The sequence below is a fragment of the Leucopleurus acutus genome (genome assembly GCF_964270905.1).
Source record: "Leucopleurus acutus genome assembly, chromosome: 5".
Lineage (NCBI taxonomy): Eukaryota > Metazoa > Chordata > Mammalia > Artiodactyla > Delphinidae > Leucopleurus > Leucopleurus acutus.
In genome coordinates, this window is record NC_139147.1 from 55,720,092 (window position 1) to 55,735,876 (window position 15,785).

The 15,785-nt window shown below is 36.3% G+C and overlaps 1 protein-coding gene across 2 annotated transcripts in view; it reads left to right on the forward strand.

Annotated features, from left to right (window-relative positions):
- The window catches only part of DZIP3 (DAZ interacting zinc finger protein 3), a 121,408-nt gene that overhangs the window by 90,018 nt on the left and 15,605 nt on the right, over positions 1-15,785 (forward strand). For both annotated transcript variants that reach the window (XR_014326235.1, XM_082840043.1), the window contains exons 20-26: positions 667-762; positions 912-1,039; positions 7,124-7,192; positions 9,634-9,730; positions 11,610-11,713; positions 13,177-13,264; positions 14,837-14,938. Coding sequence is in view for 1 of the 2 variants with exons in the window: in XM_082840043.1 (XP_082696169.1) it covers positions 667-762; positions 912-1,039; positions 7,124-7,192; positions 9,634-9,730; positions 11,610-11,713; positions 13,177-13,264; positions 14,837-14,938 (684 nt within the window). In the remaining variant the exon portion in view is untranslated. The remainder of the gene's footprint in view (positions 1-666; positions 763-911; positions 1,040-7,123; positions 7,193-9,633; positions 9,731-11,609; positions 11,714-13,176; positions 13,265-14,836; positions 14,939-15,785) is intronic.

The window sequence follows — 15,785 nt, forward strand, 5'->3', positions numbered from 1 at the left end:
GGGGCCTTTGGTTTTCATCCAACAGCTATAAGAACTCAAAAAATAGAACGAAAATGTCACACAGCTTTTGAAAAATGTTTATTCATTCATTTATTCAAAAAACACTTAGCACTTACTTTGTGTCAAGAGCTATGCTAAGACATGGTCCCTGTGATCACAGTGTTTATAATCCAGTGGAGAAGTTGAACATTAACCTAAGGTGATAATTACTAAGGTAATAATTAAGTAGTTTAGCAGTTAAGATTGCCTGAGTTTAGAATTCTGGCTCCTTCACTTACTGTGTGACCTTGGGCAAGTTACTCAGTTTTATCATCTCTAAAGTAGTAGTGAGTGCCTACCTCATATGGTTCTTATGACAATAAAAGCATTACAAAAAATGCTTTAAAAATGGTAAGCATACAGATAACATTATTCAGTAGTAGCAGCAGTAGACAAGTAACTATGGTATTATTTAGTGAATGCTGTAATTGGAGAGAGGTAGGTTTATTTAAATTAATCAGAGAAGTGGTATTTGCATTGAAACCTATAATGCATGAGTATGAGTTAGACAGCAACTTAAATCCCCTTTAAATAACAATAATAGTAGTGTTTTTCATTTAAATTTCTATAATATTAGTGCTTTTTAAAAGAGGAAAATAAAGCATGAATATTCCATTTGCTCAATAGGGCTCAACCAACAAGGTAACTACAGAATATGGAGAAACTGAGAAGCAAAAGCTTGCTCGACAACGGCAGTTTTGTAAATTGCACTATCAGTGTGAAGTAAGTATTTTTGCCATTATATCTGAGACAAGTTAGAGGTACTTCAAATGTTCAATTTAATGGTATATATTTTTAAAAAGCCCAGTTTTTTCTTTAAATTTCTGGTGGCTTGAACAGAATTAACTGAAATAATATTTTTCATTGATCAGGATTTCAAAAGACAATTGAAAACAGTGACTTTTCGGTGGCAAGAAAACCAAATGCAGATTAAAAAGAAAGATAAAATCATCTCATCTCTTAACCAACAAGTGGCTTTTGGAATCAATAAGGTGTCCAAGTAAGTGCAAATCTGTTGATAGAAGAAAATTCTGGGTTTGCTCCATAATGAATAGCATCCTTTAAAAGATAATCCCTATGTAGCCACTAGGTGGCATTGTGACTGCACATTAGGAACTGCCAACCATAGGGCTGCAATTGCTTAAAAACCCACTATATTTTGCCTTGCCAGCTGGATTGAGAAATAAGCAACTGCTCACTCTAAATATCAAGCTTTTCATGTATTGGCTGAATAAGTGTGAAGATAATAGAATTACATGAGAATGATAATTAACTTTCAGGTCATGACTCTAATTTGTAAAAATGTGACTAATGATTGGCTGTTTCTTTATAGCATATGGTAAGTACATTCCTCAAAGACATCACTGACTCACTTTCATACCTTTTAATGTTGGTTTCTGAGAGTATTTGTGTTCTAAGCGCAAGAGATTGGAAACAAATCAAATTCCCGGAGAATCTTTTCACCCCATCAATCTCATTTCTCTTACAACCTCAAGTATTAAAAATGCCTGAGACTAAAAATTCTGATTTAATAAGGAAAAATGAGTATCCTGCTCCATTCTGTTTATACTAACGACTGCCTCGAACCATTTTGAAGTGAAATAGTAATATAATTTATGACACATTATTTTAATAAACAGTAATACCACAAAATACTAGTCATCCATGATTCTAATTTGAAATCCACTGCAGTTCCTAGACTGCTAATAGGGAAAATAGACAGATTCTAGGGAATATCTTAGTTTAAGGAGTCCAAGATGTCAATAGTTAAATTGGAGAAATATTAGGCAGAGATTTTGGTCTTAAATTTTCTCCCACATAACATTTCATCCAACCTGAACAGGTTTTTAGGAAGAACAGGATGCCATAGCTCTGGCAACATGGTATCAGTTGCAAACACTTTCAGTTTTGTGGACCTAAAATAGCTTGGACAAATTAAACTGACTGAAATCACTTAAGAACCCACACTTCAGGATTCAAAATTTTGTCTTTTAGCCTGAACGACAATGACCAATCCATAAATATGTTATATAGTATCAGAGATCAGAAAAGTAATGCCATCCATGCAGATGACCTGTCTCTCTCCTTTGCTATCTGAGATATCTCTCTTCAACTCTAATACCTTACCCAGACTCCCTTGTATGCTTGAGACTACAAACAGACCACTTTAGGGAATGCATATGTCTTCACACAAGGAACATTCAGTGCTGAACATTCACCAAACTTTTATCAAGTTCCCACAGTATGCGAAGAATTATGTAAGGCACATGTAAAGGATACCAAGACATATCATACATTAACTGTGAGCTAGTGGAAAGTATAGATTAATATGAGAGGATTAAAATTACATATAACTGAGGGACCTCCAGTTCCACCAAAATGTAGTAGCTCTGTTACTTGCAAGTCTTCCTTCTTACAACTTAAACACCCTGGATAGAACACAACAAACATGAGAAGACTCTGAAAGGTAGAAGGAAGCAGACTGTCTCGAAACCTTGGAACTTGAAAGAATGATGTGACAGTGATTATTTAAAAATTGCCTCCCATTTATCCTAGACAGAGCACTGCAGAAACCTCCAACATGCAACTGTCAGTAAGCACAGGGTAGGGGGCCACTAAAGTGCCAAGAAAAGTCTGGTCCCTTTAGCCAGAGGATCAGGGAAAGGAAGATATAATAACATGAAACCTTTTTGGCACTACGCACCTACTCCAGCCAAACACCACTAGACCCACACCACCCCTTGGACACAGGTACTGCACTCTGACAAAAGATGGCAGAAATCAGATTCCCTTGCTGGAGTAGCAGTACTGAGCAGGTAGCTAATCCTCCATTCCTCACCAAGTGGAAGCAAGGGGTGCTCCAGTTTCTCTGCCAGGATAGCATCAATATGGTCCAGCTGCGAGCTAAGCCTCTACCTCTACCTAGCATCAACAAGACTTAACAAAGTGATCCAAGGTGGGACTAATCAATACTAGGTTTTATTCCTACTCTCATGGGGAGCTGAATCTCCACCCTGGTGCCAGGTGGTACTCCATTTCCCCTGCTTTCCCCAGCTGGTGCCAGAGGCACCCAACAGGGAGCTCCTGCCTCTCTCTACTGTACAGCAGCAAAGCAGTGTGAGTCAGCCCTTCTACACTTCACTTGAAGTAAGAAAAGATCAATACCAGTAGACTATGTATGCATATTGTAATACCTAGTGCAACCACTAAGAAAGCTGCATAAAGAGATATACTCAAAAACACTATAAATAAACTAAGATGGAATCCTAAAACATGTTCAGGTAACCCACAAGAAAGTAAGAAAAGAGAAACAGAGGAAACAAACAGAAAACAAATAATAAAATGGCAGACTTAATCCCTAACATATCAATAATTACCTTAAGTATAAATGGTCTAAATATATCAATTAAAAGACAGAGACTGGAAGAATAGATTTTAAAAACAAAACAAAAAGAAGTGTGATCCAACAATATGCTGTTTATAGGAAATACATTTCCGTTTCAACAACATAAGTAGGTTGAAAATAAAAGGATGGTAAAATATATACCATGTAAATATTAATCAAAAAATAAGGAGTGGCTATATTAATATCAGATAAAATGGACTTCAGAGCAAAGAAAGCTGGAGACAAAGAGGGACATTACATAATGATAAAAGGATCAGTCCACTGGGAAGACATAAGAACCTAAAGGTGTACATACCAAACAACAGAGCCTCAAAATATATGAAGCAAAACAGACAGAACGGAAAGAAGAAATAGAAGACCTCTACAACACCATCAAGCAACAGGATCTGATTGATATTTATAGAACACTTCACCAGACAATAACAGAATACATATGCTTTCGAGTACCCACAGGAAATATACCAAGATAAACCATATTCTGGGCCATAAAACAAACCTCAGCAAATTTAAAAGAATTGAAATCATGAAAAGCATGTCTCAGATCACAGTGGAAACAAACTAGAAATCACTAACAGAAATATAACAGGAAAATCTGCAAACACGTGGAGACTACACAATATACTTCTAATTAATTCATGAATCAAAGAAGAGGTCTCAAGGGAAATAAAAATATGTTGAATTAACATGAAAATACAATACGTCAAAGTTTGTGGGACACAGCTAAAGCAGTTCTGAGATTTATAGCACTAAATGTGCGCATTAGAAAAGGGGAGAAGTCTCAAATGTATAATACAATACAAGCTCCCACCTCAAGAACCCAGAAGAAGAAAAGAAGAATGACCCAAAACAAGCAGAAGGATGGAAATAATAAAGATTGGAAATATTGAAATTGGAAACAAAAAGCAGTAGAGAAAATCCATGAAACAAAGAGCTGGTTTCTTTGAAAATATCCATGCAACTGACAAACCTCTAGCAAACCTGACAAAAAAAGAGAAGACACAAGTTACCACCCTCAGGAATGAAATGGTGATATCACTACAGACCGTGGCGACATCAGAGAATTGTGCTGAGTGAAAAAACCCAATCCCCAAAGCTTATATACTATATTATTCCATTTCTGTAACATTCTTGAAATGACAAAATTTCAAATAGTTCAAAAATGACAGAGTGATAAAAATGAAAAATAGATTAGATTAGTGGTCCCAAGGTTTTAAGGAGGAGATGGAAGAGGGAGGGAAGTGGCTGTGGCTATAAAAGGGCAAAATAAGGCATCCTTGTGGTGATAAAATTGTTCGCTATCTTTAACTGTATCACTGACAACATCCTGGGTTATTATACTGTCGTTTTGCAAGATGTTGCATTGGGGAAATGTGGATAAAGGGTACATAGGATCTGTCTGTATCATTTCTTACACCTGCATGTGAATCTATGTTTATCTGAAAAGCTTAACTTTTTGAAAAAGTGCATATAAATAACTGTCAAATGGAGCTGTATTTAATAGGGATATTGTGGGGTAAAAAGAGTACTTTTGATGTTGAGATAAGGAAGAACTTCATTGAAGACATAGTGTTTTACCTAAGCTAGGTAATACATAGGGTGAGATGGGAGAAAAGACAGAGGGCATTCAGACCAGATAGGAAAGCATGAATGTTGCGTGTATTCTCATATAAGCTTTTGAGCCTTTCTTTGTTTAATTCACCTGGTCATGTCCCAAGAGCATGTGATAAAAATATAAATATTCTTTCATTGTAAAATGTTGATTTCTTTCATCTTAGAACATATTGTTTATTTGGAAGCAAAAACATATTTTTTCTTTGGCCTAATTCAATGCCAATACTACAGTAAATGATCAATATGTTGATGATAATTGCAGTGTTAATAAAGAAGACATACAAAAATGACATATTTTGCACAAATTACAATACTTAATAAATGTTAAGAAACTGCTGTCCATAAAATTTATATAGTAAACTTCATAGCCAGCCAGAGTAAACTTGAGAACTTTAGATATTTTAGAGAACAAAATCTAATCCCACCCTGTCATGGTTTTCATGAGAAAAATAGGACTAACTAGTTATGACTACCTGAACATATATAGCTGGTTCATGTATGAGCAGGATGATAGGAACTATGCCTACCTTATCGTCTGTTACTTAAGAATCCAGGTCTTCTGAATTCCCGATCAGCTTTGTCAGTTCTTATCGCCCACTCTAAACTAGAGCTGGGTAAAATAATGAAGTAATGGCAGTATACATGGGAAAGAAAGATGTCAGTCTTAGAAATCTTACAACTTACTTTTCAGTTCTCTCTACATACTCCTGTAGAGTATACAGAAACAAAGCTTGTATTTCTTATTCTTTACTCAAGAACATGATCTCTTTTGTATCTAAAGAGACCTGTTTTCTTTTCATTGCATTTATCAGTCTAATACAACATTCATTGTAAGTCTCTACAGCTTCCAAGAAGCTTAAACGTAAGTAGGTGGTCTCTGAAATCTAGTGGTGAGCAATCCAGCCAACATGTAACGTCACTGTTTTAAGGCTTTATCATTCCATAGTTTATATAAACCAAAACTCGTATGTATCCCAAGTGTCTGAACATATCAGAGACTTAAAGAGAAATGTGCTTTTGCTATAAATCTCTTCATATTGAAGCAGATTAACAGGTGGTAAAGAAAAATGCAGCACAAGGGAGGAATATCCAAAATGGTATGTGAATATATGTCAACCCCAAAAGTATTACTTTGCATTGCTTTTAATAGTTTTTGGCATGTCAGTTATTAAGTTAATCATGGGTTATGTTTTCTGATGTATACAAAATTTTTACCCAATCTTCTGTTGATTAGGTCATGTGAGTGACTCCCCTGTTATAATTTATAGTTTTGGGTTTTTTTTTAAATAAATAAATAAATTTATTTATTTATTTTTGGGTGTGTTGTGTCTTCGTTTCTGTGCGAGGGCTTTCTTTAGTTGTGGCAAATGGGGGCCACTCACTGTCACGGCCTCTCTTGTTGCAGAGCACAGGCTCCAGACGCGCAGGCTCAGTAGTTGTGGCTCATGGGCCTAGTTGCTCCGCGGCATCTGGGATCTTCCCAGACCAGGGCTTGAACCTGTGTCCCCTGCATTGACAGGCAGATTCTCAACCACTGTGCCACCAGGGAAGCCCCATAATGTATAGTTTTAATTAAAATTCTTATTTGTACACAGCCTCATTGCTTCTGTATTTAAGATCTGATTTCTTTCAGAACTTAAGTCTTTAATAGTTTGCATGACTTGATATACTATCTCTTTAAGGAATTTGAAGTTCTCAATCCCACCATAGGCCTAGAACATCACAAGATGCCATCTCTGTTTTCTAGTGAGTAAACTAAAGAACAAAGAGCTGAAGTCATTTTTCTGAGTCATTGAGCTGGGGATACGATATAACTCTTCAGTTTGGCTTTCTAATTTTCAGGGTTAGAACTTAGTTCTTTCTTTGTAAAGTCAGTAAATCGGACATCAGATGTAAGAAAGATAAATCTTAGAAGAATAAGGTAGAGGAGTCCAGTTATTTTCAGGCTCAAGATTTATGGCCCAAAGTGGACATACTTAGTCCCTCCTCAGCTACAAGTAGGGTTGTTCTGACTGTTAATGATAAATAATTTCTAACATTTTATGGCGTTCTTTCTTCTTTTCTTAGATTGCAGCGTCAGAGCCATGCTAAAGATAATGAAATCAAGAACCTTAAAGAGCAACTTTCTATGAAAAGGTAACAAACAGCTGTTGCTTTGGTTGAGTGCACCCTCTCTGAAACTGTGTATTCCACTCAGAATATTCTGGCTAAGGTAGCCATATAACATAAACATCCAAACTAGGGCACTTCTGAGCATGATACTGAGCAGTATTAATAATTACACTGGGACAACAGATAAAAGCTGGAAATGTCCTAGGCAAATAGGGAGGAATGTTCACCTTGCCTCTGGCCCTGGGAAACTGCTGAGAGTGATTAAATCAGCAAAGTTGTGGTGCCACAATAAACTACTGTCAGGAACTAGGGCTTATGAATTCTTTTTTCTTTACTGTAATCAATACTACTAGGTGTGACTGATTCATGAAACTGGGTAAGTCTTGTTCTGATTTACATATTTTTTATAATAGCTGTTTTGAGATCTAATTCACATAGAATAAAATTCACCCTGTTAAAGCATACTATTCCTTGGTTTGTAGTATATGTACAGAGGTGTACAACCATCATCACTATCTAATTCCAGAACATTTTTCTCACCCTAAAAAGAAACCCTGGGTCTGTTAGAAGTCACTCCCCATTCTCTTGTCCCCCAGCTTCTGGGAACCACTAGTCTATTTTTTTGTCTCTGTGGATTTACTTATTCTGGACATGTCATATAAAAGGAATCATATAATAATATGTGGCCTCTTTTGACTAACTTCTTTCACTTAACATAATGTTTTCAAGGTTCATCGTGTTTTAGCATGTATCAGTACTCATTCCTTTTTATGGACAAATAATATTCCATTGTATGGATATACCACACTTTGCTTACCTTTTCATCAGTTGATGGACATTTGGTTTGTGTCCAGTTTTTGGCTGTTATGAATAAAGCTGGTATGAACATTTGTCTACAAATTTTTGTGTGGACATATGTTTTCAATTCTCTTGGGTATATACCTAAGAGTAGAATTGCTGAGACATGCAGTAAACTCTGTTTAACTTTTGGCGGAACTGCCAAACTGTTTTCCAAGTGACTGCACCATTTTATAATCCCACCAGGAATGGATGAGTGTTCCAGTTATCCACATTCTCACCAAGACTTATTATTTTATCTGTCTTTAGTTCACCCATTGTAGTGTTTGTAAAGTGGTATGTCTTTTTGGTTTTAATTTGCATTTTCCTAATAATTATGTTGAGTATCTTTTCATGTGCTTATTGGCTATTTGTGTATCTACTTGGAGAAATGTCCATTTACTTCCTTTGACTATTTTTAATATTGGGTTGTTTCTCTTTTAACTATTGAGCTTTAAGGGTTTTTTTATATTCTGGATACAAGTTCCTTGTCAGATACATGATTTTCGAATATATTCTTCCATTCTGTGGGTTGTCTTTTCACTTCCTTGATCATGTCCTTAGAAGCACAGTTGATTTTGATGAAGTCCAATTTATCTATTTTTTCTCTCGTAGGCAAGTTTTTCACAGTATTCAGTGGCATCGTAATTCCTTTTTGTTGACTCCTTGAATATTTTATAACTTTTTCCCTCAAAATAATCTGGCCTTATTGATATTAACAACATATTGTCTTATCAGGCTTCTCATCAATGTTTGTCAGGTACTCAAGCATCCAGCTGTTTCTAATAATAAAACATTGAGGAAAGCCTTTGTGAAAGTCCTTATTACAAAAATGTTACACGTCCAATTAATTGCTTTCATTAGAAACATAATTTGGTTTGTATGCTCTAGCATTCTGGGGCTCAAGTGTAGGAAGCTGAAATGGAATAGGAAAAAGAGAAACCTCATAGGTAGCCATTTTCCATAATGTCCTTCATAAATAATATCCTTATCATCATCTCCTTCTCTCCTTCTCAAGCTATGGGAATTGTTTTCATTCTAAGGTACTGAATGTGAGCACTGAGATAAACAGTAAAATATTTTAATACGGTGACTTAGCTTTATGACAGGGATAATAAAAACTTTTGTGGTTGCTATTGTTAGGACACAAAAAGGCTTGTAGAAACTTTATTTTATGTAAAATTTATTAATAATAATAGCTAACATTTATTTAGTAATTAGTATGTGCCAAACACAAAGTGCTTTATGTATATTATCTGAATGAATTTTCACAACAACTCTTTGAGGTAAGTAATATAATTTTTCCATTTTTATATGTGAGGAAACTGAGGTATAGAGAAGTAACTTGCCCATGGTTTCACATTTAATAAGTTGTGGAGGTCAGATTCATCTTCAGACAACTTGATTTCAGAACCAAGGTTTAAATGACAACTTTAAACCCTCCACATTCATGATAGTAAAGGGTAACAGTAAGAGTTAAGTAATGTCTTCTGTTGCTTTTATATGCTGTATACTTTCCAGGAAATCATTTCCTATTCATTGAATAGCTTGTATCTGTCTGCCTCCTGAATAAGGTTGAAAAGTCTGTCCTTGCTGCAGTGTTACTGACTCGTTATCATATATTTCAGATCTCAGTGGGAAATGGAGAAGCATAATCTGGAAAGCACAATTAAAACATACTTAAACAAACTGAATGCAGAAACTAGCAGAGCTTTAACAGCTGAGGTAAAAGAAAAGAAAGAGGGAGAGAGAGATGGGGTTGAGGAGTGAAGTTTTACTTGTGTACTGGTATACTAAAGAATTTTTAAAGTATTGTTTTTTGAATAAACAGAATTAAGACATCTGAGGACCAGCCAGAAAAACACAGCTCAAACTCTTGTGCTTTTTTGACTTGTTGGCATTTTGTATATTTTTACTTGAAATTGATGATCTTATGTTGTTTTCCCCCAAATGACTCCAAGAAATTGTTTTGCTTCAGTATGTATAGCAAATATAGACATCTTAGAAAATTCTCATTAATCCAGGTGACTAAGCCAAACTTCTAAGAATAACATTTCACTGCTGCCGTAATATCTCCTTTCTTTGCTATTTAACTACATAGATCTTCCAAAAACACATACACACCATACATTCCAGTGTCGGAAACCAACTTACCTCTTCCCCCAGAAAGGCATTCAGTTTCTTCTAAGTTATTTTAGAACACCACAGCTAGGATCTCTCAAAAGAAATGTGATTGTATGTATGTATGTAATTTTTATTTATAGATAACCAAACTTGATATACAATAAAATTCAAATTTTGGAGCACTCGTTGACATTAAAAGCATTACAAACCTTCTCACCTTTGTCATGGTAAGGTCTATTTTTTAGCAGAGCACTCTGGAATCCAGAGCTGAACAATCAAGGGGTGATATCTGCACCAAAAATCCCTGGACAGTAAAGTATTGGAGTATTAAATTTAACCAGAAAAAAAAAAAGCTCAGATTACCTTAAGAGTTCAACTTTGTAGACTTTGTTTTTCACTGCTTTTAATCAGAAAGTTCCTTTCTACTTCCATTATTAATTTTAGAAACACTTAATGCTGTCTAAGAGTATGAGCTATTTTCAGCGAATATTAAGTGATCAATAGGAAAAAACAGAGGCCAAATGACCATGCATCAATAATAGTTGGAAGGGATTCCCACTGCTGGAGAGACATCAGCCTAGATGACCTCCAAGGCCCATTTGGACAGCATAGTCCTGTAGGGTCTGATTGTTTTCTTACTCCTTCATCAATTAAAAAAAAAATCAAATAGCAGGACTTCTTTTGAGTGTTCTTAAACACACTTGCTGCATAATAGAGTTATCTGAGAGCTTTTAAAAACACCTTTTCGGGGCTTCCCTGGTGGTGCAGTGGTTAAGAATCCACCTGCCAATGCAGGAGATATGGGTTCGAGCCCTGGTCCAGGAAGATCCTGCATGCCCCAGAGCAACTAAGCCCATGTGTCACAACTACTGAGCCTGCACTCTAGATCCCATGAGCCATAACTACTGAGCTCATGTGCCACAACTACTGAAGCCCATACTCCTAGAACCCGTGCTCCACAAGAAAAGCCACCGCAGTGAGAAGCCCGCGCACCGCAACGAAGAGTAGCCCCCACTCGCAGCAACTAGAGAAAGCCTGCGCATAGCAACGAAGACCCAACGCAGCCAAAAGTAAATAAATAAATGTTTATTTTAAAAAATCAATGACATAAAAAGAAAAAGATATTCAGAAATTTTAAAAAAAAAGTTTCCCAGGTTACACCTACTATCAATTAAATTAGAATCTCTGAAACCAAGACATCACTTTTCTAAGTTTCTGAGATGATTCCAGTGCATATGCAAGTTTAAAAACTAATGTTCTAAAATGTTTCCCAACCCAGTAACTTTTGAATAAAAATAAGAGAATTTCAGAATTGATCAAAGAGCTTTAAAATGTGTTATGGGCAGGCAAGAAGCTCAGGTGTTGTTGGAAGAGACTGAAAAAAAAATAACTTTAAATTTACTTGAAATGTTTGAGGAAAGAATGTGTTCATTTACAAGAACATCTTTAACTTCTTTCTCTTTCTGTCAAAAATCTGTAGGTATATTTCTTACAGTGTCGTAGAGATTTTGGTTTGCTTCACCTAGAGCAGACTGAAAAGGAATGCCTCAGTCAGCTTGCCAGGGCGACTCACATGGCAGCAAGGTAACCGCTCCCTCTTCCTTAATGTGTCTTGGTCTCTGAGGTACTCACAGGTGGCTCCAAGGTTGAACATAATCTGTGATGTGTTTTACATATATGACATCAGAGTCTTTGGAGTGAAGAAGCCATTGTTTTTTTAAACCTCAAATGTCATTTAGTCACTTTGAGCTTTTACTTTGTTGCTCCTGCTGTGGCACTGAGTAGTCTACTAAGTGCAGTAGTAGCTGATGGCAGATTTTTCCCTTCCTCTACAATGAAACAGATCAAAAGTCTCAGTCAGAGATATGCATGAAGACCAGATATTTACAAAACAAGGTGGATTCTAATTGGAAAACTTTTTTCTAATTCTTTTCTCTCTTAACGCTTTATTTTAAATACCTTTGGAAAAATACATTGAGGGAAAAATCAGTATTAACACCTAAAACCGTGTTAAAGGCAGTTTCCTGCTGTGCTACAAATGAGTGATTTTCAAATTTTAGGCAGGTTGCATGGGATTCTTCAGTTTATAATTTTATGGGGTACACCTTTGAACTTAAGGAATTAATTAGATTAAAATCTCTGGGACCAAAGCATCACTACTTTTAATGATTATTATTTTAATATGATCATCATTATTCTTCAATTCTAAAGAATCAGAATCTCTGATGTTTAACAAGATTCCCAGGAGACACTGATGTGCATTCATGTCAGGGAAGCACTGTTGTAAGTGATCAGTCTATCTTTGCTTGCTAGAGGGAGAAAGGATGCTCTATAAATTAGAATATTATCCAGCTTCTTTGTATGAGATGATCTCAGTGATAACTTGTTATGCTCTTTTGTGCCAGGTGATACTGGGGTGGGGATGTTATAACAGATAGAGCCTTTTGAAAGGCCACGTGAAATCTCTCTTCTTGAGATGCCAGACCGTAAACACCTCAAAGCTGTTTTACTTAAGTCGTTTGATGGGCATGGTGGGCAGAGCTGCTGTGTTTGTGCAATTTAGCATATCATAGAGACAACAATCTAATTCATCCTCACAGAAGAGGTATTTCTTTCTAACTTTCCTTTCTGTAGGGAATATCTTTTTCTAATTTGCAAAAGAGCCTGATAGGCCAACTGTGGCTCTGTGATGTCAGGGTTAATGTGAAGATAGTCCAAAACCTGCTTTCAGGATGTCAACATCTTTGAGAATGCTCCTGCATTGGATGGCTAGGGCAGTTTCCCTGTGTGGCCTCCTTTGCCTCCCTTCTTCAATGGAGGATTCCTATACAAAGGAATGTCTTTGTTTACTAAGCTTTTTTAAAATTTTTGATAACAAGCCCTTCCATACAACTTTCTGCCCATTTGAGGTAATTGGTGATAGAAGTAATTTTGTTGTTGTTTTACTTTATCTATATACATGCTAGAGAACATAATAGAAATTTTTGGAAATCTAAGTGGCATATAAAAAGAAAGAACTTTCTCTTGTGTCTCCATTTCTATACCAGCAACCTAAAATCACTTCAATTAAAGGCTGCAGTAGACAGTTGGAATGCCATTGTGACAGATGTTAGAAACAAGATTGCATTCCTCAGGGTAAGTCATGAAGTATTTAGAGTAAATTGACTGAATGGTGTAGGTGGTATATACTTAAAGGAAACATCTAACATTAAAAACAATTACTAGAGAAATTTAAGGAAGAACATGTTTTTTCATTGCAGTTATTAAAATTTATGCCTTTTTGAGGTTTGAGACTGATTACTTCCATTGTAGTTGGCTGTAGATAACATCCTAGGCTCTTACTTGTGGTCTTCTAGGTCCTTAGTCTAGTAAATGGTAAACGCAAAAATTGTGCCTCACACAATTTTCTAGAATTCCAAAGCTAACTCTGCTCCAGTCAGAAATAAATGTCTTAACTTGATCTGAGTAATTACATGTTTACAGAATTAAAAGGAAGATCAAGCAGATCTGTATTAGTTTTCAATCTTAACTTTTTATGTAATTACTCCCTAATGCAAAATAATAAATTCTTAATTATTCATGTAATAGAATTAGGACTGTGCTAACAGTAATCTAAAGAGGTAACACACTGAATACTTGTCTAGCTTTGTCCTTGGTGGTCTTCCCTGTTTCTTTCCCAGACTCGTTCATACTCAGTCTTTAGTGATGCTTAGCATATTTATTGGATTTATTCAAAGTTCTGGCCTCAAAAGAGATGCCCCTTGTTCTCTGTCATTGTTTTCTTCTAAGAACGTGTCCTATATATGGAAGTTTCTAAATGTTTGAAGACTTTCTCTTCCAGCTCTTGTGGTTTGTTTACAAAATAACATATAAAGCAAAATGGGGACAATGCCAAAAATGTTCAAAGTATGTTTTTAAGCTTCAAGGATAGGAGTCTTACCTGTGGCAAAATCTAAGAAGAAAAAACAAAGGTATATGTGGAACTGGAGACAGCTACAGGTATAACTTTTAAGATTAAAAAAAATGTGGACATTCAAAAGTTTTCCCTAAGACTTCCCCTCCAGTTTTTTTTTTTTTTTTTTTTTTTTTTGCGGTACGCGGGCCTCTCACTGCTGTGGCCTCTCCCGTTGCAGAGAACAGGCTCCGGACGCGCAGGCTCAGCGGCCATGGCTCACGGGCCCAGCCGCTCCACGGCATGTGGGATCCTCCCGGACCGGGGCATGAACCCATGTCCCCTGCATCGGCAGGCGGACTCTCAACCACTGCGCCACCAGGGAAGCCCCCAGTTTTTAAAATGAACATTTGCAAGTAGTTCAACTCTTTGTTACAAATACTTTTTTCCCCATATTTTTCAGCAAGTAGATTATTTACATCTTCTTGATCTTTAGACTCTGTTTACTTTATATAAGTGGTTCCCATTTGGGGGCTAAAAATTATTGAAGCACTGAGGAGTTATCACAGAGATCTGTGAATTATATGTCTCTGTATCTTGTCAATCAATAGATACTTCTAAAAATACAGCTATTTACATCTATGGATAGTGGTGTATAGGGTTGTTTTTATGTCAGAAATTCTTTTTATATTATTTCTGGCATAATAGATTGGAAATCACTCATCTATGTTGTACTATTCAAAACTACATCAAGTACTTCCATATGCTATTTCTTTGAAGTTGATTTTGCTGTAAAATATTGTTTCTCCTACTAGACACAGTACAATGAACAAATTAACAAGGTGAAGCAAGGGTTTGCCTTGAGTACCTTGCCTCCAATCCAGCTTCCTCCACCACCACCCAGCCCTGAGATACTGGTAAGAAATACAGTTGACTCTTGAACAACGCAGGGCTTGGGAGTGCCAACCCCCCACCCCCACCCCATGCAGTCAGAAATCTGGGTACTGCTCTCTCTGCTTCACAAACGGAATTGATAAATGATTACCCAAGAGCAGGAAGCTGAAACAGTTTGGATAGAATCAGGACTCAAACCCTAGTTTTTTGATTCCACATATTGTGATTTCTAATCAAATGCAAACTTTCTCCACATTTAGTTAATTTAAAGATCTGTCAAATGAAAATACAGGGATTATATTTATTGAAAAAAATCGGTGTATAAGTGGACCCACACAACTCAGACCTATGTTGTTCAAGGGTCAACTGTATAACATTTTGAAAAATCACCATCTTCATCTTGATAAAATGGTAACAGCTTTAAAACACTGAATATGCATTATGTCTGTGTGTTCAAAGTGGAAAGGGTACATGTAGTGCATATCATTTGTAATTATGTCCATTCCTGCTGTATCATCTACAGATGATATGACTAGTTGGCTGACTCAGCTGAGGCAAGAGGTAGGTTGTATCACTGGATTTTAGTAATGCGTTTGATATCTAAAGAGGTAATATATGCTCATTCATCCTGTCGATCACACATTATGAGAGAAAACTGATGAATGCCTAGAATTCCCAATGCCCTCACGTTACTGCTAGATGACTAAAACATCTCAGCATAATACCCTAGCATGCTGGACTTCACCCCCCACTTCCACTTTAGACTCTGTTTTCCTTAACTTTTATCTTCTATTCTACCTTTAACAGTAAGGACAGCTTTCATTTATTACCCTTCCCTGCTTACTGTGAGGGATAAATGCGTCTACATCA